Source organism: Aquarana catesbeiana, linkage group LG04 (genome assembly GCF_042186555.1).
Source record: "Aquarana catesbeiana isolate 2022-GZ linkage group LG04, ASM4218655v1, whole genome shotgun sequence".
NCBI classification, from domain to species: domain Eukaryota; kingdom Metazoa; phylum Chordata; class Amphibia; order Anura; family Ranidae; genus Aquarana; species Aquarana catesbeiana.
The window spans coordinates 115,229,475-115,253,014 of NC_133327.1; the positions used below are offsets into that span (position 1 = coordinate 115,229,475).

Below are 23,540 nucleotides of genomic sequence, written 5' to 3' on the forward strand. Positions count from 1 at the left end.
CGTTGCTTTAAGAGATAGCGCCATGATTTGAAGCATTACACCTAAACCGCACATAACAAAATTATCTCTGTCTTTCCTATATTGGTCTTATAATTCCTATCCATACTGACCAGCACGTTTTTTAATATAATGACATAACATTTTAAAAGATTTAAAAGCCAACCTACCGACAATTTTGAATAGGTAAAATAAAAGTCCAATCTTAAATATGGTGCCACAAAGTTTTCATAATTACCTTTAATATTTATTTTCACTTCATTACAAGAGGTTTAGCTTTCCTGACTTTTGGACTAATCTCATTACAACTGCTACATCTCTACCCAATGAGAGAACTTCAGAGAGCATTAGTGGAGAGCTTATTGAACCAGAATTGAAGCAATGTGACACAGACACGGAGGATTTCCGGGCTAGTTTTACATATCTAACATGCTCACTTTAAAGAGTTGATAAGCCAATGTACTCCAAACAGTGCTAGTTTTGGTTATATATAGAGCTGAATCTCCCGTTGCAATCTTATATTTCTTGTGACTAGGTCTCCCTGACACAGGGGTTGATTTATTAAAACAGGAGAGTGCAAAATCTGGTGCAACTGTTTTTTTGTGAAGCTTAATTGTACAAGCTGAAATTAGAAGCTGATTGGTTACCATTCACAACTGCACCAGATTTTACACTCTCCAGTTTTAGCAAATCATCCCCATAGTTCCTAGCTTTTAAACTGTTCACATTAGAATCTCAATCCTTGTGCTGCAAAACAGCACTGTGGGGGAGATTTACTAAAACTGGTGCACTCAGAATCTGGTGCAGCTGTGCATGGTAGCCAATCAGCTTTAACTTTAGCTTGTTCAATTCAGCTTAGACAATAAAACCTGGAAGCTGATTGGTTTCTATGCAGAGCTGCACCAGATTTAGTAAATAACCCCCTGTGTTTGTAATAAATTCAGAATCCAACAAGGAGAGTAGGGCCCCTCATGTATAGCCCAGAAGATCAAATACAAAGATCTTTGCAATGTAGAGATTCATTTTGGGCAGGCTTTTCTATCAGTCTGAGGGTGTTTTGATCAAGGAGATCTGGGTTTGTCCTAACTTTTTAGACCATTTTCCCATCTCTTTTTGGTAATAATGTCTGCGTAAAATTACATTTTTAAATGACCTTTGTCCTGTTTACATGATTTGAAATGCATACCATAAAATTTGCCAGACTAATTTAACCAAGTCTGTATTTTGTATAATCAAACAAAAAAGTTCTGCCAGTTCTGTAATTTCTTGAGCATCCCACAGCAAATTTTGGAGTTACTTTCACCACCCTCAAACCACTTGGGTTTTAGCATATAGACAAATTAATGTATTTTTCCGTACACAGTAAGTCCTTTTAAAATACTACCAATTTTGTATGTCCGCCAAGATATGTCATCAGTGCAGAAGCAACACAATCGGAGGTCTTACCTACTTTGGCTTGTAGTAATATTGACAGAGATAAATTGTTTAGGTCCAAAGCTCATCTCAGAAACGCCATTCAAAGCCTCAATGTCAAATGTGTAGTTGGTGTACGGAAGGAGATCAGTGATGAGGACACGGGCATGAGGCAGTCCAAACTGTCTAGGAATATAATGGATACCACTTCCACATGGGCTGCATTTTTGTCCTTCAATAGGCACCTTCTGCAGTGTACGTTATATGTGATGTCCATTCGGCCCCCTGAGTCTTCAGGGGGGCTCCACTCCATAATGACAGATGTTTCATTGACAGTAGAAATTGGATTATCTGGGCAGATGGTGGACCTTAACAAAAGGATACAGGAGAGACATAAAAGAAGGGGTGACATTTAATTAGGAAGAGCAAATCAGAAGCAAGCATACCTGTTCATGGCATTGTCAGTGACACCGTAGCAGATAACCTTTTGTAGACAGGCACTATTTATCATAACAAGGCTTTTAGAGGGACACTATTAATCATCTCTTGATAGAAACACAGATTTTATGACAGCCACTGCTGGGAAGCTCAACCTCTGTCCCATTCATCCCAGTTTTCAGAGCATCTCATGTAATTCATCTTCCTGTCACAAAAGTGATCTAAGGGTTCCGTTATCAGACGCTTTAGAGCAAGTGAGTCTATCAGGTTTCTGACAAAAGACACTCCCTTGAGCAATCACACTGGATGCAAGCCAGGGACTGGCATAAGGAGTGTAATCAGAGTACTTGCCAAAAGGTTTCTTCTCTTAAACACAAAAGAAAAAAAGTTCACGCTAGAATATGCTTGTCAACAAAAAACATATCATGAAAGGTGAGGAGAGGTCAGGAGGAAAATTCTCAAATTATTCATGTACAAAAATAAAGCTACCTCTTAACGAGTAAATACTTTTATGGAAACCTGCAAGCCTGACATACAAAATATGAATACCATATATACAGTGGGGACGGAAAGTATTCAGACCCCCTTAAATTTTTCACTCTTTGTTATATTGCAGCCATTTGCTAAAATCATTTAAGTTAATTTTTTTTCCTCATTAATGTACACACAGCACCCATATTGACAGAAAAACACAGAATTGCTGACATTTTTGCAGATTTATTAAAAAAGAAAAACTGAAATATCACATGGTCCTAAGTGTTCAGACCCTTTGCTCAGTATTTAGTAGAAGCACCCTTTTGATCTAATACAGCCATGAGTCTTTTTGGGAAAGATGCAACAAGTTTTTCACACCTGGATTTGGGGATCCTCTGCCATTCCTCCTTACAGATCCTCTCCAGTTCTCCAGTTTATAACTATGATGATTAGTATTGCTCAGTGCATAGTTGTTGTAAATTCTTGATGGTGTATGGATATGTGCTAAATGGTTATGGTGGATTCACCAAGTTCTCATCTAATTGGTAGATGATAGTTAACCTTATGAGCCAATGTCTAATTAGTATCTGTCAGGGCTGGGCTCAGCCCTTCCTTCTCTGAGCTGTCCGCTCAGCTAATTGGCAGCTCCCATCTCTCTCCACAGTTACCCAGCTGTTGTTGATTCTGCTCGTCAGTCCTGCCTAATTAAAGTCGTCCAGCTCACTTGATCTCTGCCTTTTCCTTTGTCAACATCACAGAGACTTTCTCCTGCATTCCTGTTGAAGACTTGTTCGGCTGACGTTCCTCCTGACTCCTGATCCTGCTTGCTGTACTGCTATGTTTATCTCTGGCTCTCTGACATTTGCTTGGCTGACTACCCGATCCGGTTACTGAACTCTGGCTTGTTTTGACTACGCTTACTCTGTTTACCTTATTATTATTATTAAACAAGTGTGATTTAACTATACTTCTGTCTCGGTCTGATTCATGGTTCCTGATAGTATCATTTACCTGGTCCCTCATCAGTTAGAGGAATGGCTTGTGGTCATAACCTTAACACATAGATGGTATATAAAACATGTAGTGTGCAGCAGACATTCATCTCTGAAGGAAAGGGGGCACCCTTGGAACGCATCAACATTTGCAGGTCCTTGTAGCCTCTTCCCAGTCAATCAAGAGGCATGCACAGTGGTTCTGGTTGTTCTTTTCCTGAATATTTGTGATGAGCCTTTTCTTATGTCTGTTTGTGAATATAATGACCTATAGCGGTACCCCCGTAAGGGCTGCTAAGTGATGTGGCCTACCTGTCACCCTGCCAAGCCAGGCATTCACCTCTCAGACACTCCAAGACAGAAAACAGTCCACATGCTTGTTTTTATGTTTTATTGAGAGGATTAAACTTGGATAGGGTATAGAAAGTATGGGATGCCCAGTGAATTTAGAACAAATAATTGGAACGACTTATATACACTCTGGTATATATAGGTCTCATTTCCTCCAGCACAACTCTTACTGCAGACTATTACTCCTCAGCTCCTCCAGCACAACTCTTAATTGAGCTTCCAGACACAGCTAGCACCACATGGTTAGGCCTGATACTGACTCAACCAGCCCTTAGCAACTGCCTTTTGCAGGCAGGGACCGCAGGCCCCTTTAGCGTAGCAACAAAAAGTTATTGGTGCTAGCTGCCCTAACTTCGGTTACTAAGCCCAGTAACCCATCTTCAGACCTTTCCAGCCCTCTTGGCTGCAGCTGCCCCTCTCCACTGCCCATGACACCACAGTCCATACTGCTGGCTCTGTGCCCATCCCAGACTGCATGCTCCCAGTCCTCTCATGCATGCCTCCCCAGTCCGCCTGACTGCGCATGATACTCTCCAGCCCTATCCTGGCTGTGACCAGTTGTTCCTCTCCCTGGAGACTTGCCCGGCAATGCTCTCTCCTGCTGTCCTCTCTTGCTCCTCCTGTGACTCCTGTCCAGTACCCTCATGCTTTCTTGAAGGGCTCTGTCTGCACCCGAGCCCCAGGCCCAAGGTCACCCCCCAGGCTGGGGAGCTCCCTCAAAGGCCCCAACAACCTGGCATTAAATCTCCAAGCTCTGAACAACTCCTCCCCAGCTGGGCTGACCTGGGTACTTAAAGAGGCCTGCTCCCTGCCAATCCAAATTGGGGATTGGTCAGGGCTCCTTAGAGTAACCCAGACAGCTCCACATCTCCTCTCCTCCTCTCCTTCTAGAACCATCCAGAAGAAAGAGGGAGGTCCCAGTGATGCTGCCTGTGAGTCACAGCTGCTACTCTTAGCCACTCCCAGCCCACAATAAAAAATAAACAAACAGGCCTGACAGCCAGCCAGGCCTGCCTAAATTTACCTAACCTACAGAACTTCACTCTCTAGCACTCACCTACCTAGAGGGTGCTACACTCACCCCCCACCAAAATCCAGCCAGTCCCTTGGCTGGGAAAATTTAAAAATGTCTCCTGGGCCCAGGAGGAAGGGCATCCCATAAGATAAAGTGAAAGGGCAAAGGGAAATATCTTGGATGGGGAGTCTGTACAAATAAATCCTTACAAATATATATATATCAAAATATCTGTCAGGTATTTACATCATGTACATATTAACATATTTCTATCTATAGGTTCCTGTAGCTAAAAGTCACATAGTATAATAACATTCTGAGCCAGAGCATATCTCCTTCGAGAGAGATACTCTGCTCGCGGGAAATTTGTCTCTGGCCCAAGGGGGATGGACGGCCATCCAATTCCAGTAGATCCTAAAGGAAGCAAACAACACAGCATCCTAAACTAAATCTTATCTACACACTTTGTACAATATTCTGTCAGTAGGGGGTTATATCCTGCTGACAGAAACATCAATACCACAAACTGTTTGCATTACTTCAGCATACATTTTTCTCTCTTGTTCTGTCAGGAGGGTTATATCCTGCAGACAGAAGCAAGTGGGGAAGAAAAAAGCATAAAGCAATGGACAGTTCTCTTTGGAGTTCCTGGTGGGAGGGCCCCCTCCCCAGACTGACAGGCTCCTTAGAAAAGTTAAAGTAGGGATCAGACCTCACCCTCCCTGTCCTTGCAATAGGGAAAGTTCATCCACTGGGCACAAACAGGGTGGCAGGCAGGTCTGATCCTACAAAACAGGGATGGAAGGAACACACAACTCTGCAACCTTCATAGCAGTCTATGTGGACATTTCAAAAGTGGGCTGTATACACCAACAGTCTCTCACGGGTAGAAATGTGGGTCAGGCAGTCTCTTCCTACCTCCCCATTCCTCCCTGATGGAGACTGAATGGCTCTTCGTAGGCTGTCCAGCCTTCACGATAAGCACCCGGTTCTTGGTGAATTGCTCTTCCCAGCCGCCATTCAGGTTGAATGTCCTGAAAGCGGGCCTAGGTCTCAGCACAATCTGGCACCCGCAAAGGCTTGGGAATATGCAAATAGTCCCAGACCATATCATCCTCCCACTCTCTCCGGGAGCTTTCTATGATGTCCATGGTCTCGGGAGGGATATAAGGGTAATCCAGACCCCACTCCAAAGCAACTTTTTTCTGCACCTCCCGTTGGAATCTGGAAAACCTGGGCAGTTCTTTGGGCTTTCCTTTTCCAGGGAGGACACAAGCATTCTGGGACCTCACAACCCACTGCCTGTATGCAGGTGCTCTGGTCTGGGTGGTGGAAGGTCTGTTCAAAAAGAGCTGTCTGCTGTTGACAAGGGCTCCTGCAGCGTCTTCAGTTCCCAAAACTGGCTCTGGCACATCTCCACCCTCGGACTGGACCTCCAGGACCTGGAAACCTCCTGTCTCCCATTCCTCCTCTGAGCTGCTGCTATGGGATGACCACTCCACCAGCATCTCCAGGGACCCAAACTCTGCTTGCAATCTGGGGGAACCCCAATCCATGGCCCTGTCCTCGCACTCAACCTCTGAGTTACCTAAAGGCACATCCCCTTCCAGTACTGGCTCCTTCCAGAAAGGGTTAGCAGTGGGCACTGGGGCAGCTGGCATTTCAGGGACTTCTGGATCCTGCATGGCAGTACTCACAGGCACCAGGTCCCCGACCAGGCCGCAGGCCACGGCAGACTCCTCTTCCCTCATGTCACTGATTTTTGCAGGAGAGTCACCAGGCTCTGACTCCGCTCCGCCTTTCAGGGATGACTCCAGGTCCTCTCCAGCTTTCCCTGACTTCCACAACTGCACGCAGCACAGTCCTGAGTGCAGGTCCATGTTGTAGTACTGTGGCTCCTGTTGGCTGAATGCAAGCCGGGTAAGCGGTTCACCGCAATGGCCACAGCGGATCCATGCAGTGACCACCGCGGTCGGTATCTGGCAATCTGGCCAAAGCAGGCACAGTCGCTCTGTCCCCTCCACCACCCCTAGGGCAAATTCCCCACGATGCTCCAATCAGACGCCAGTGTCCACCGGTGTCCGCTCCCGCAGATCAGGCAACCAGGTCAGCGCTGGGTATACAAGTCCACATGCAGCCATCTTGCTCCTCTGCCTCATGGTATCTGCTAGCAGGGAATGCTGGGTATCCTCTAGGACCTGGCACTGCCCCCTCACTTCCAGACAGGCTGGCGTCTGTGAAACTGATTGGTAGACCCCTCCCCTGGTGTGCTGCTGTAACCCCTTGTTAGATGAACTGAAGTTAGCAGGCATGCTGATACTAGCAGAACTTGTCCAGGCATGTCGCTCAGCACTAACTGTGGCCGAGCAAATGGGAACAAATGACCACTGACTTTTCCGGTAGTTGCCGGGAGCAACAATAAAGTTTGAAACCAATAGCTCACTGAAGGGAACACTTATAGATCAGTCCCGCCCCCAGGCAACTGCAGGCTGACCCCGATCACCCTGAGCAACAGGCACACTTTACTGTTTAAAGTAGGAGTTTGAAGCATAAGTTTATGATGTCCAGCATCAGCAGAATGCTGGACATATTTGTAATCCAAGGGTAGGCGTCCAGTAATAGCAGAACGCTGGACGCATTTGTAATCCATGGGTGCAGTTACCCGGCGTGGTTGCCACAGGTGACAGCGCATGATAAACAGTTCCTGTGTTTCAGGGTTGCCACAACTGTCCTTCCCAGCACCAGTTGGGGCAACTGGGTAAGCAGGTAGCAGGTAGCTCCTGCTGGTTGCTATGGGCAATGGCACTCGTTATTGTAGTACTGAATAGCAGGCAGAGCACATAAGTCCTTCCCCTGGGTCCATTTTCTTAACAGTGGTGGAACAAAGCACAGTTTCCCAGCTTGCTCAACTTCAGTTGCTAGGGGCAGCGGCTGGCAGGTTACCCTTGAACAGGTGGTCCCGAAACGAGTCCCCAAATGTAGCGGTACCCCCGTAGGGGCTGCTAAGTGATGTGGCCCACCTGTCAGCCTGCCCAGCCCGGCGTTCACCTCTCAGACAATCCAAGACAGAAAACAGTCCATGTGCTTGTTTTTATGTTTTATTGAGGAGATTAAACTTGGATAGGGTATAGGAAGTATGGGGTGGCCAGGAAATGTAGAACAAATAATTGGAATGACTTATATACACTCTGGTATGTACAGGTCTCTCTTCCTCCAGCACAACTCTTACTGCAGACTATTACTCCTCAGCTCCTCAGCACAACTCTTACTTGAGCTTCCAGGCACAGCTAGCACCACATGGTTAGGCCTGATACTGGCTCAGCCAGGCCTTAGCAACTGCCTTTTGCAGGCAGGGACCGCATGCCCCTTTAGTGTAGCAACAAAAAGTTCTTGGTGCTAGCTGCCCTAACTTCGGTTACTAAGCCCAGTAACCCATCTTCAGGCCTTGCCAGCCCTCCTGGCTGCAGCTGCCCCTCTAAACTGCCCATGACACCACAGTCCATACTGCTGGCTCTGCACTCATCCCAGACTGCATGTTCTCAGTCCTCTCAGGCGTGCCTCCCCAGTCCTCCTGACTGTGCATGTTACTCCCCAGCCCTCTCCTGGCTGCGACCAGTTGTTCCTATCCCTGGAGACTTGCCCGGCAATACTCTCTCCTGCTGTCCTCTCTTGCTCCTCCTGTGCCTCCTGTCCAGAACCTTCATGTTATCTTGAAGGGGTCTGTCCACACCCGAGCCCCAGGCTCAAGGTCAGCCCCCCAAACTGGGGAGCTCCCTCAAAGGCCCCGACAGCCTAGCATTCCATCTCCAAGGTCTGAACAACTCCAACTCCTCCCCAGATGGGCTGACCCTAAGTACTTAAGGAGGCATGCCCCCTGCCAATACAAGTTGGGAATTGGTCAGGACTCCTTAGAGTACCGCAGACAGCTCCAACTCCTCTCTCCTCCTCTCCATCCAGAACCCTCCAGAAGAAAGAGGGAAGTCCCAGTGATGCTGCCTGTGAGTCACCAGCTGCTACTCTGAGCCACTCCCAGCCCACAATAAAAAATAAATAAACAGGCCTGACTGCCAGCCAGGCCTGTCTAAATTTATCTAACCTACCAAACTTCTCTCTCTAGCATCTACCTACCTAGAGGGCGCTACACACCTAATTTGTATCTTTAAAAAAAATAGTGTCATGGTTAATGCAGTAGACTGGTGCACCCACTCTTTGTCTTTTTGCACGTAATGCCTATGGATCACCCCTATCTGAGAAGGGCAGCAAGGCTCAGTAAATACTTGATACCTAAAGTTTTGTTGGTAGTCTCAAAATACCTGGAACAGAGGGTATTCACTCACAATACTGGTACCACACTTGAGTGCAGAAGATTGTGTGTGTTTGTTCTTTGGCAGTGGTCATGGCACTAGCTTAAACTGGAACATAGGCAAGAAGTAAAAGATAAAGGCTGCGTGCTCTCTAAGAGATTAAGTTAGCTGATGAAAGTATTTAAAGTTGTTCTCTGCATAAAGGTAAAAAAACCTTCAGTGTGCAGTTCCCTCCTCAGCCCCCCCTAATACTTTCCACTGCTCTCAATCATAGCCAGTGAGGAGGGAGCAGGCGGTGAGGCTGTGCCGCACTGTGTCTTATAGACAGAAAGAGCAGGGCTTGGGTGAGAGCATGCACAAGTGCCCCCATAGCAAGCGGCTTGCTATGGGGGTATTTGGCGGGGGGGGCACAGAGTGCCAGCGGGGGACCTGAGAAGAGGAGGATCGGGCTGCTCTGTGCAAAACCAATGTGCAGAGCAGAGCTGAGGAAGAAGTGGACAGGCTTCAATATTACCAGTAAGTGCTGGAACGTGGCCTGTCAAAATGACATTGGGGTGTAACAGTGGGGATTTGGAGGCTTTGGCTGTTTCTTTTTTTACAAAACTGTTGTAAGACTAGTTTGTTGTTGTTGGGTAAAGTAGTAAAAAAGAAAAAAGAAACAGGGGCCTTAACTCTGGATCACCCCCCTTGGGGAGGATGCCAGACAAGTTAGACCTGCAGGGGATGAAAGAAATAGCATTCACTGTCATGCATCTAAAAGTTCCAACATCCAAAATGAAGAAAATTACATATTTGACAGTTAAGCAACTTGTTCAGAATAATGCTCAGTGTAAGGAAAAGAGGCATCAGACTGTTTTTAAGCATTGGAAAATGCTGCTATGATATCTTGTTTAATAAATATCTTCTCTTCGTTTTTTTTTTTTTTTTTTTAACAAGCATGTTATACTTACCTGCTCTGTGCAGTGGTTTTGAACAGAGCAGCCCTGATCCTCCTCTTCTCGGGTCCAATGCCGGCGCTCCAGGCCAATCCCTCCTTTCTAGTGCCCCTATAGCAAGAAGCTAGCTATGGGGGCACTGCAGCAGGCTCCTTCCTGAGCCTCTGCTCCATATGTCGAAGCGTGGCTCGGCCCCACTCCCACTCTCTCCTCATTGGCTCAATGGCTGTGATTGACAGTAGCAGGAGTCAATGGATACCGCTGCTGTTTCAACCAATGAGAAGGCAGAAACCCAGGAGAGATGAGGCTCTTGCACGCATCGTTGGATTGAGATGGGGCACAGTCTGAGTGAAAAGGCCAGGGCATCCCGGAGTGGAAGGAGTGAAGGGGATGAGCGCAGGTAGGGCATGACAGTGTGGACTTCACAGTCATGCTTTCAATAAGGAAAAAGTTGTCCCCTTTAATTAAAGGGGAGTGGCCGGAGCAGGGAGGGAGGTGCATGGGTGCAGGAAGAACAGGAGGAAGGGAGTGACGTCACTAGTGAGTGGCAGAGGAGAAGATTCCCACCCACCTTTTGATTAATTGAAAGGGGGGCTGTCAGGACAGCCCGGCAGTGGTGAGTCTTTGGATAAGGAGAAGATGGATGTTATATGTATATAACATGGTTGGTACCCATCTGTGGTATGGGGTTATCAGGTACCTTCCAGTTAACGAGGGGTAAAAGGTAGGTCACTGCGAAGGTTGAGTACTGTCTCTGAGTTGGGGGGCTTGCGACTTGCGACTGAGGCGACTGAGGCTTAAAGTTTAAAAGAAGTTGGTCGCAGTGACCAGTGGTGTATTGTTTCCATTGAAGACCCCAAAAAGTACATAAAAGTTGGTTAATGGTTATTTAAAATGTTATTTATTTAATTTTACGGTAATTGTTAATAAAAAGGCCATCAAGGCCATTTACTCCAAAATCTTGTCACATCATTTGCGGGGGATTTGGAGGGGTTAGAGTTATATATAACGGGTGGGTAAGTGACTGTAAGTTAGGTCCTTCAATGTTATATATTCTGCCAGCATTCTTTACAGTGTTACCTTGCTCTCTGTGGGTAAGCAGTAATCTTTCTGCAGCAAATCAGAGCTAGAGCTCCACCATGAGCAGAAAGCACAATCTTTTTCTGATTGCAGATCTATAGGTTTGACTCAGCAGGGAGGCACTGGACCTCTGCAGAGAGATCACTGTTTTACCACAGATAGCAAATGCACCCCTCTGCAGTATGCTGGCAGAGGAAATGGCTTTTCTACTCAGGCTGTAGCTGCTTTAAAAAGAAAACAAACTGTAGGACATTGATCAACTTTTGTTTTGATGCACCTGGAATGTACATGGCAGATGTTAACTGAAAGTTCATCGGGGCTATAAATGTTATTTTCGTTTCTTTCATGTAACACTCAGTTCACATCTATGCATCTGGGCTTTCCTACCAGCAGAAACAAAAGGAAAGAAGATCCATTTCTTAATATCACGCCGCACCAAACTGCATAGTGTTGCAGTATAATGCGGTTTGGCATGTACATGAATGCACGCAGTTTGCTGATCCATGGGGGTGCCATTAAGAATCAATTGCACCCTAGTGCATCTGCTAAAGATTAGCATGTTCAATTGGCATGTTGGGAACATGCGCAATTTAACACTATATTCTGGGCACGCAGTAATGTGAGCCTAGCCTAAAATTATGCAAAAGTGGAGATTATATAAAATAGCAAACATGTTACTTGTATCAGAAACTCATTCAGTCTTTAAAATTGCCCAAACTAATTTGAAATACCATAAATGTGCAGCATGCCATTTATGGACATTTGAACTACAAAACAAATGACATTTTTCTATACTGTGCAATGAAGAATGTAGATCATTTGATATACTTTTTTATTAAAAGCCTTTGCTGTGCACATGACAAACATTGGTCAGCAATGTGTTGACATATAGCTGTTATAAAACGATTCAGGTAAATAGTGAACACGCAGGAAATATTTCAGCAGAATTGAACTCTGGCAGAAGATTGAAAGGATATACTTTAGCACAATCAACCCCAGGCTGAAAATTATATAAATATGATCCTGCAGCTATAGCAAGCTTGACAAACAGACCATCACAGGTCAAATCTAAAAGTCTTCTTCCATTCCCTTAAAGAAACCCTGTCAGAGTTAAAAAAAATGATCCAAATAAGGGTGCTCTGCAAGAGAACTTACTGTATGTTTTGGGATATTGTACCATTCTAATTTACACAATGTTCCGAGCATTACGTATACCACCATCTTATATGAGCCGCGAGCAGTAAAATAAGTTAGACCACCCCGATTTCAGTCCTATGAGACTATGAAAATGGAGTAAGCTGCAGCCATTTTAGAAAAATAAAACCTCATAATGGACCCTGTGGGAGTAAACTCCCATTTTTATGACAAGAGGGAGCCATTTCAGCGTGATATATCTATATGTGGAGTTGTGCTTAAGTAAGACAACACAGCTGCTGAACATTAAAGCCAGAGAACGTACATGCATTTATATCACGTTTAACTTGCTCTTTATGAAGCATTGGCGAGTTATTATCTTCTTTCATTACTAAACAAAGGACTGAGCAGATGGAGGAGGCTAGGCTCTGCCTGATGGATCGGTACCATTACATTTCACACACACAACATGATTAGCACTTTAATACACAATTCTTGATTGCACCTTCAATAGATGACATTCAGAATTGCACAAGTGCACATTCCATTAAGACATGTACGTCCCATTAAGATGTGGAACGTTAAGAGTTCCAATGTAATATAAGCCTGGTTAACGGTGTGTTGCTTCTTCAACTTGTAAGTAGTTTAAGAGTATTTCCAAATTAACAAGGAGTTTTCTAGAGGGTAGATTACACCAAGTGTTTATACTGTATGTCCAGAGAATTTATATGTTATTGGATTGGTTTTTCTAATGCTATTTATTGGTGAAGCAATAAGAACCAGGTCACTTTGTTTTACAAAAGGATCTTAATATTACCCAAGATGTAAAATATTGGTGGGTTTTACAAGGATGCTTCTAGTTTTTAGTGAGACTACATACTGGCCTCCTCTATCTGGCTCCTGTTATCTATATTTCCTCATAGTAATGATAAAGCCTTCCTATGTTCACCAAAAGTAAAGCAGTGAAACTTACTGGCATATTAAGAAATATTAAATAGTTGTTATTGCACAAAGTGCAGTATAATGAAATAATCATTTCTGTTTTGAGATACAATCCTCCTTCATCAACCTCTTATTTATAGGGGTCCAGTTATAACAAAGTTGCATAGCAAGTCCACCCAGTGAAAGTACATTTGTTCTGTGCAAATAGAGAGGAAAAGCCAAATAGTATTAGGCTATTCCCTGTGTTGGTCGAATGTTTTCCCATTATTTAAATGAAAAATGCAGCATTTGGCCACTAGAGGGCATTAGGTATCATTACTATGATATTTACCGCCATTTTGAAGCCAAATTAGGTAATTTCCATTTGAGATCAATGGGAAAAAAATTAACCAGCATAGAAAATAGCTTAATAACATTTGTTGTTTGCCCCTATATGTTCGATTGCACCTGGAACCTACCCGGAGCTGGACGCCACCAGTTGGGCCAGAATAAGAAGGACTGAATTCATCTTATTTCATATTTAGTTAGAGTGTGAGCTTTTGTAAAGCTGGATGATTGTTTAAAGGCTTTGTACTTTCCATTCCTGGTGGGGACATGTCTCCGATCTCAATGAGAACTTACCTGTCTAGGTTTGTGTGAAGACAGGAAAGGACACTGCCTTTTAATTGGTAGGCTAGTAAGGGACAAATGTATGTGCATCCATCTGCATTAGTAGGTAAGTTAGGTAGAGTTTTTCAAGTTTTTGTTTCTGTCTGTCCTCGTTGGGACGATGCACCCCTCGATTTGTCCTTGGGACCATTGTCATCAAGACAGAGAGTGAGGCTAGATCCATATATTTTGAGCTGTCATTAGGGCAATAGGTAAGGGCAATTCAAAATCCTCCAATGTGGCAGGGGCGGATCCAGGGGGGGGCAACAGGGCAATTGCCCCCCCCCCCGAAATAACTCTGAATGTTATTGTATCCACTATCCTCCTCCTGCCGCTCCACTGCCGGCCCGAGTCTCTCTCTCACATGTGCCAATCAGCGGCGCCGAGAGAGAGACTCGCGTGTGGTACGGGCGGCGGCGGTCACTGTCTGAAACTGAAGGAAGGAGGTGGGTGAAGCCTCTTCCCTGCACTCGTTCCTAGATGCCAGGCAGCCCTGGCGTTAGCAACGAGTGACGTCAGTCACACTGCATGTGTGAGTGAGAGTCGGCGTCACGTCGGAGGTCGGATTTGAGTCTCTCTCAGACTCAGAGCCGACCGACCCGGTCCCGACGTGACGGTGACAGTGTGACACAGCCTGGAGCGGCGCCTCCTTACAATACAGCAGACAGCAGTAACTACTAGTACTAACTAACAAGTATATAACAACTGAGAGTGCACTGCACAGCACAGCACACGTCCAGCCAGGCTGCCAGCCTGTCCAGCACAGGCTTTCTCCGCCCCTGACTGTGTTGGCCCCACCCACCGGCACCCACCTCCTGGCGCTCTCCATGTTGTCCACACTAAAGTACAGGCCACCACATGGCAGGCGACATTGGCAAGTGACAATCCGCATGTTGTGGCAGGCGACATTGGCAAGTGACAATCCGCATCTTGTGGCAGGCGACATTGGCAAGTGACAATCCGCATCTTGTGGCAGGCGACATTGGCAAGTGACAATCCGCATCTTGTGGCAGGCGACATTGGCAAGTGACAATCCGCATCTGGTGGCAGCCAACAGTGGCAAGTGACACGCTGCATCTGGTGGCAGGCGACGGTAGCAAGTGACACGCTCAGGGCTCCCAATGATTCTGCATTATGGTGAGTTGAACGATTTCATTTTACATTACAATGTAATAATATAAATAATGCGCTTCAATCATCCTGACACCACATCAACCATGATGCTGTGATGATTGAAGCGCCAACACCAGCCATTGCCCCGACAAATTGGCCGCAAAATTTTATGGCAGTGCCCCTCCCGAGACTAGGCTCTGGATCAGCCCCTGCAATGTGGATCCCTGTTGCTATGACTGTTATTTTTCCAATCAGCTTGGAGAGATTTTCTATTATTTTCTGTTTCATCTCCAGGACTGGAAGTGAAGGAAAATCTCCCTAGTGGGACAAGGCAGCAAAAAATAACTCGGAAGGGGTGTTAATCTTTTCCTTCTCTGCTAAAATTAAAAATAATTTTGGGCTTTACATATATTTTAAAATGAAAGTAAGGTTGACAATAAAATATACAATTTTCTTGCAAAATTTTCCTTTAGATTTACCAAAATGATATAATATGAGGTCAAACCTAAACACTTTCAATTTTGTATGCAAACAGGCCCTTGGACTACATGGTTGAAGGTAAATCTAAGGAAAATTGAAAAAGAAAATTGTATAATGTATGGCCAGTCTCACAGCCTTTCTTTTTGTGGCAATGTTTGCACTGCTTGTGGAGCAGCCCTGTGAGCTTACTCTAATGCCGCGTACACACGGTCGGATTTTCCGATGGGAAATGTTCGATGGGGGCTTGTTCTCGGAAATTCCGACTGTGTGTAGGCTCCATCGGACATTTTCCGTCGGAATTTCCGACAAACAAAATTTGAGATCTGGATCTCAAATTTTCCGACAAGAAAATCCATTGTCATAAATTCCGATCGTGTGTACACAATTCCGATGCACAAAATTCCATGCATGCTCGGAATCAAGCAGAAGAGCCGCACTGGCTATTCAACTTCATTTTTTTCGGCTCATTGTACGTGTTGTACATTACCATGTTCTTGGCGATCCGAATTTCCGACAAGATTTGTATGACTGTGTGTATGCAAGACAAGTTTGAGCCAACATCCGTCAGAAAAAAAAACATGGATTTTGTTGTTGGAATGTGCGATCGTGTGTACGCAGCATAACTTGGATTTCTCATGTTCATTTCTACCCTGCCATGTTCACAGCACACAGTATCAGCTATATGAAAAAGTGGGGAAAAGTGGGCTGTCAGATGGACACATTGATAACATGGCTATCATTCTTGATTTTCAGTGCTGGGGTTCTATCCATTGGATGCTCAATAATAGCATAATGCACATTAACGCACAATACTTACTTACCTGTCTAGGGATCCAGAGTTGTCCTCACCCAAACCGATTCTTCAATCGGCATCGGGTGCAGGCGCCATTATCTTAGGTAAGGAAAACCGCCAGTGAAGCCTTCTGGCTTCACAGACAGTTTCCTACTGCACATGTGCGAGGCGCACTGCGCTTTGTGAATGGTCCCGCAGTCTTCTGAGACCTGTAAAATAATAAAAACAGTGCAATAAATATATCAAGTGAAGAATCCAAGTGAATAAATGGTTACTGTCCCTTCAAATGACATAGGACAACAATGTGTGAATGGTGTATGTGCAATTCAAAAGTAAAACAAATAAATAATATCTGTCCCTTTAAATAACATAAAGCAGTAATGTGTAATAATTCAGTTCATCTATATATCATGTGACCAGTCAGTGGAAAAAAAAATAAACATAAATGTAAAACTTATAAAAAATGTGGATGTGTCTCCTTTGAACATATACAGTATATGTGTTGGTGGTGGTTATCACTGTGCAAAATTGGACTTAAACCATCTGGATACATATGATTAAAGGAGACGCAAACATTGCTACAGAGTCCTACCTTTTGGTATTCTGAAGAAATCCATGTGTATTTCTCTGTGTACATGTTGAAAATGAATCTAATGAGTGGTTTCATAATTATCAACCAGCTGCTGCACCTGTGGGGCTCTGATAAGGAAAATTGCAGGGTCTGCATCTCTTTAGATGTGATTTCATATTGGGAGTATTTAACATTTTTCTTGCAGGGGATGCCTGAAATCTGACTTGTATATTAGTGTAGACTTCTGGGAATATCAGTGAGCCAATCACACAAGCAGGAAATTATGTTTCTTGGGGAGGGCGTTCTGTGTGTACAGAACACTTCCAGGTAGCCATATTGCTTTACAGAGAATTACAGTGGCCACAGATTGCAAAGGAAAAGTAATTTTTAATAACATTTAAATACAATATGACTTGAGACGCAATTGTATATGCTATATTATTTTTTTGTTTATTTGCTATATTTTTTTCTCATGAAAGTGGAGTTACCTTTTAAATTTATGTTTATTTATTTTTTTGTTCATGGACTGGTCAAGTGATATATAGATGAACTGAATTATACAGTATATTACTTACACATTAACGCTTCATGTTATTTAAAGGGACAGATATTATTTATTTGTTTTGCTTTTGAATTGCACATACACTATTCAGGCATTATTGTCCCATGTCATTTAAAGGGACAGTAACCATTTATTTACTTGGATTCTTCACTTGATATATTTATGTTTTGTAACATAGTTTTTGTTAATTTTATTTATTGTTGTGTTTGAGCACAGCACTGTTTTTACTATTTTACCGGGAAGATTTAGTTTTTTGACATTATAGTGCTAGCTGCCCCCCCCCCCTCCAAAAAAGTGCCAAATGTGGCAGCGGAGGGGGGAGGATGCAAACAAGCGGAACTTCCCCATTTGGGTGACAATCTGCTTTAAGTAAGTCACCCATCATTTTTAATTTTTTTTGCCATTTCTGTCCTGTTGGGTAGATTTCCCCTCACTTCCTGTCCCATAGCCAAGTTAAATCCTTCCGAAGTGCGGGAATCCCTAGTTGTCACCAGGGTTACCAGAACTAGGTTCCCCATGGAAAGATTTCTCCTCTATTCCTGTTCTGGTAACAACCAAAAAGTTGGAATTTTCTTTCACTTTTGGTAATAATAAAGGACAAATAGGGTTAATATCCCTAACAGAGTAACAGACAGTAATAAAAACTGGCCAAGTGTTGTAATCCTTCTAATCCTTCTAACCAAAAAGCCTTGCCTTTAGTTAGACTTTAAGCACCACTACAATGTTACTTAAAGTGGTTGTAAACCCCAGGCATGCAATATGAACAAAACATATCCCTCTATAGTGTGTACTTGTCTCAATTAAGATTGACTTCTGATGAGTTTTCCTGACACCAAGAGAAAAATGGTGACGGGGGAGGGACCTCCAGCTGAGAGCTGACAGCCTCACCTCTGTTCCTGTGTGGAGGGGGAGGTGGTGTCCCTTCCCTCCAATCAGCTGTCAGTGCTCTCCTCACTGAGCTCTGCAGTGTGTACCTTTAGCTTTCCGCCCCCTTTTTTCTGAGCTCTCAGGCAAGCTTTAAAATTCAGCAATTTGAGCCGATGTAGAGAAGAAAGAGCTGCCGATAGACAGGTAGAACTTATGTAGGAGTATTTGTTTCATCGCTGTGTATCACCTGAGGCCAGTCACTTCACTGGGTATATGTAAGGCTTTACAACCACTTTAAATAGCTTAAGCAGTACATTGACTGATTTTTCTTGTTCTCTGGGGTTAAAAATTGCAAAGAAAGTAATAAAAACAATAATAATAATAGTACCAATCATAATAAAGTTTAGGAAAGAAGAAGTAAACTTACGGGTACATGCCATAGACTTGGGGTCGGACTTGGCTCTGTAGTAACCTCTCTCACATGTGCATTCAGCTGAACTGTCCTGCAGGGAGAAGCTGTGGGGTGGACACTTTGTACAGTACGAATCAGTCAGCAAAGCCTTGTACAACCCAGGACGACATGCTGAAACACAAAGAAGGCACATCAGGTGAATCTGTCATCTCTATCAACATCAATGAAAGCAGGCTCAGATGACAGCCTGCATCCAGTACCCCCTGTGTGCTAAGCTGGCAGTGACAGAAATAGGAAGTGGAAGTGAAATGGTCCATTTAACTGTTATTAGAGTCTGATGACAACCCCCTGCAGTTCTTGGAGAGGATTCTTAAGAGTACACGTGCTGCATGTTTAATGAATTGCTGGATTTACACTGATTTAATTAACATCCTAGTTCCATTGAAAGATATAAGATTTGTTGAAATTTGCATAAGTTAGTTAGGAGTTTTCTACATGACAAAAAATATTACAATTACCCAATATATCTGAATGAATATACAGTATGTATTGACAATACCCAACAAATACTGCAATTTTTTTATTCAAAGTGTCTAATCACTATAAAACATGCTTTGCGATGTAGGGTCTTTTACACAGGGTGGACTTCGCCTGCAATCCGCTCGCTCAACAGGGGATTTATCTGCTGATCGCCGCTGAGCAGGCGGATGACATGTCCATCTCTGCTTCGCTTATGTAGAGCGGACACAGACACATCTCGCTCTTCTCTATGGACGGTTGGATGTAAACGGACTGCCTGGTCATTTGCAACCGGTTGAAAGACGGACAGGTGGACCCGATCAAAACATTTGCGTGAAAGGGGCCTTAAGCGCACATTAAAGTCTTCTTCACCTTCAAAATAATCTTCCCTCCTCTCCATTCCTCCTCTCCATTTCTCCTCTCTTCCACTACACAAACATTGCCTTTTCATTTTAACCCCATTCCCCCACCCCCATATACGTCTCTCACCTAGGCCAATGACACACACTATGCTGCCCGTGCCTCCTGGGTTATGCATATCACAAATCCCAAGAGGCCTAACCTTTCACGAAGAAAAGGCTGACGGGTGTGCCTAGCGGCACATCAACTCAAAAGAGACGTCAACCTCCCAATGACCTCACACAAAAACATGGCGCAAGACCTGATCAGTGGCAGAAGGGAAGAGGATTCTGCAGGACAACTCAGAATCCACTGGGCAAATGAGTATCTGAACTTTGCAGAACCCTCAACCCAGCAAGCAGGGGTTTGAAAAAAACTGGGGGTGAAGATCCGTTTAAAATTTTATGGTACAAATAATTTTTTTGTCTTGAAATACCTTAAAATATCTATAATATCTATCATGCTACAATAATGATCACTAGAATGCTGCAGGTTTAGTTAAGGACAAAGAAGGCACTATTATGCCGCGTACACACGGTCGGACTTTTCGTCTACAAAAGTCCAACGGACGCTGACGGACTAAAGCTGGCTGGTAATCCGATCGTGTGTGGGCTTCTCCGGACTTTCAACGGACTTTTTCAGCCTCAAATCCGACGGACTTTAGATTTGAAACATGCTTCAAATCTTTCCGACGGACTCGAGTCCGGTCGAAAAATCCGCTCGTCTGTATGCTAGTCTGACGGACAAAAACCCACGCTAGGGCAGCTATTGGCTACTGGCTATCAACTTCCTTATTTTAGTCCGGTGTACGTCATCACGTAAGAATTCGACGGACTTTTGTGTGATCGTGTGTAGGCAAGTCTGTTCGTTAGAAAGTCCGCCGCAAGTCTGTCGAAAGTCCGTCGAAAGTCTGTCGGACAGGCTGTCGGACTTTTGTAGCTGAAAAGTCCGACCGTGTGTACGCCCCATTACATTACACTATGTTATAGTAGGCTATACTTGGAGCACACAAGTACACTTCCAAGTGGCACAGTGCACTTTACCATTCCCAGACAGGGTTCAGAACACTCATACTACACAAATGAATCAGACCAAGGGGGTGAGGCGTGCCTGGGACCAGTTAAAACCGTTAGTAAGAGTGCATCCTAAAAAGCCCTCTGTTGGTAATACAACACTGTCACTGTGCAGAAGTAAATTCCGAGGATATCTGTAATCATCAGCTTCTGACGAGAACACCAATGATACTCCTCTCACCTAGTCAAACAGGCCAGAAGTCAGCCCCTGAAATGAGTATTTTTTTTACTTAGTCTTGGGATTTATGATGGGGAATTAGTATACTGTATAGGGATTAGTTGTGAACTACAAGGTCCTCTAAGTCTGAATCAGTATGCATGGAACTGAAACTGAGGGTAACTGGCTCAAAACTTGCATCAAGGCCCAGTTACTCCCCAGTCATACATACTTCAGGGCCAACGTAGCCATACATGAGTTAACCCAGGCCAAGGACCCTTGTGCTATAAGGAAAGAGTGTATTAGCCATTTTTTCTGCCTATGGCCATAAGGATTTACCTTTCTCATTGGCCTTTATCTAGAAGAACATTTGAACAAAATGTTGATGTCTTTGCATGAGCCAGGCTGGTATAATAGGGCAAACTTGCTACTTCTAGAGGGGGTATTCTGTCCCACCTTTATGTATTTTTCTATGTTGTTTTGAAGTGCATCAGGTTACTATTGTTCTGTAGTATGCTGACATCTAATGACAGTTTATATACACTTGTTTACATGATTGGTATCTCCCTTTGTCCTCTTCCCCTGTTTAGTGCTAGTTACAGTGCCTTGAAAAAGTATTCATACCCCTTGAAATGTTCCACATTTTGTCATGTTACAACCAAAAACATAAATGTATTTTATTTGGATTTTATGTGATAGACCAACACAAAGTGGCACAACATTGTGAAGTGGAAGGAGAATAATAAATGGTTTTCAAATTATTTTACGAATACATACCTGCAAAGTGCCACATGCATTTGTATGCAGCCCCCTTTACTCTGACACCCCTAACTGAAATTTAGTGGAACCAATTGTCTTCAGAAGTCACCTAATTAGTAAATAGAGTCCATTTGTGTGTTATTTAATCTCAGTATAAATACAGCTGTTCTGTGAAGCCCTCAGATGTTTGTTTGAGAACCTTATTGAATAAATAGCATCATGAATGCCAAGGAACACATCAGACAGGTTATAAAATATCCCAAGCTTTGAACATCTCATAGAACACTGTTAAATCCATCATCTGAAAATGAAAAGAGTATGACATAACTGCAAACCTGTTAAAGGCATCAAGGAGCTAAATATTGGGACTTTATGGGCACAACTATAATGAACTACAAAAAATATATAAAGAACTTAAATTGTGAAATTTTATTAATAACATACAAAAAACACAGACAATAGACATGAGAATTTAAAAACGCATCTGATATAGGCATACAACTCAGTTAAATACACCATTATGGATCCTATCCTGCAGTCTCCTATACAATTCTCTATAACTGTATATAGACAATTTAAAAATTAATTCCGGGTAAAAGAAAGGGTACACTTCCCCTGTAGAGTTGGAATTGAGAGAACATTGCAGGTCTGGTGTTCCAAAGTGGTATAATCTCTAATTGCTCTACATGTTTCACGTTGACAAAGAACGCTTCTTCAGGAGCTAGAGGTTCAAATGGATATGAAAAAAAGAGAAATGCTCACAATAGTGAACTTAATCAATAGATCGCTAAAAACGATCAAAGGTAAAGATGTATCTGAAAAGAGTCGGATGGGCAGCAAACAGGAGCAGGGGCCTCCCAGATGTATGTCACATCAGATAGTTGTAGGTAAGAGGAGTAGCTTGTATGGGCTGCAGTTCCCACGATAGAAAGCAGGAGGATTTGGGAGTGCACCGCTCACTTCAGTTACTGCCTGTTGTATGTCTCACTCACTCCCTAACAAAGCTAAAAGTAGATCACGGAATGAGCTACTCTACACTAAAAAAGCCCGATTACAGGATCCCACCATCAAACTGATCACCCGATTTTCTGCCCATTACCAAGACATCAATAACATTCTTAGAAAGTATTGGCATTTTCTAACAGAGGATCCTATCCTGAAGAAATATGTTAACCCATATCCAGGGATAGTTTATAGACGCACGGTGTCTCTCAAGGACCGACTTGTATCCAGCCAATACAAAACTTTCAACCCAACCTCTCCTCGAGAACCAAGAGGCACAATGCCCTGCGGCAATTGTTCTTTTTGTTCGTGGATATCTTCTGAATATCCAATTTTGCTTCCAAATGGCGAAACCTATTATCCAAAATTTTCAGCGACATGTTGCACACAGGGGGTGGTGTACTTGATGACCTGCACCTGTGGGTTTTTTATGTGGGGATGACGGCCAGACAACTTAGACAAAGAATTAACGATCGTGTCTATTATTCCGGGAATGGGAAGATGCTCACACCTGTGAGCAGACACCTTGATCTATATCACCGGTTTGATACATCTTGTATTTCCTTTACTGTCCTGGCCGTCATCCCAAAAAACCCCAGAGGTGGTGAATGGGATAAGTTTATTTTACAGAAAGAGTCCTTATGGATTGAACGCTTAAATGCCATTAGAGCACCTGGCTTGAACGAATCCCTCTCATATAAACCGTTTCTCTGAGTTCACAGCTACCCCCCTAACAACCTTCTATCATACCTTATACTTGACGATTTGGATTCTGCCATTTGGAGGCAAAAAATATGTATATATAAAAAACATGTATATATTAAAAAATAAAAAGTATTAACCTCCCTGGCGGTATTCCCGAGTGTGGCTCGGGGTTAAAATTCAGTACCATTAGCGGTAACCCCGAGCCACACTCGGGATCGCATTGCAGGATCCTGGGGCGGCGTTACTTACCTTGTCCCCGGGATCCTGCGATGTCCCCCGCTGTGTCCGAGGGCTCCGTCCTCCTCCGAAGCCTCTCCGTGCCAGGCTCCGTTCCCTGCGAGCGGCGCGACGCACGGGGGCGGAGCCTGGCGGCAAATTCAAAAATATGTCAAAATCATAACACAT

At 43.9% G+C, this 23,540-nt stretch overlaps 1 protein-coding gene across 1 annotated transcript in view; it reads right to left on the reverse strand.

Moving 5' to 3' along the window:
* The window catches only part of LOC141141191 (ephrin type-A receptor 3-like), a 348,950-nt gene that overhangs the window by 191,772 nt on the left and 133,638 nt on the right, over positions 1-23,540 (reverse strand). The window contains 3 exon segments of the mRNA XM_073628888.1: positions 1,448-1,648; positions 1,651-1,778; positions 18,533-18,692. Coding sequence (XP_073484989.1) covers positions 1,448-1,648; positions 1,651-1,778; positions 18,533-18,692 — 489 coding nt within the window.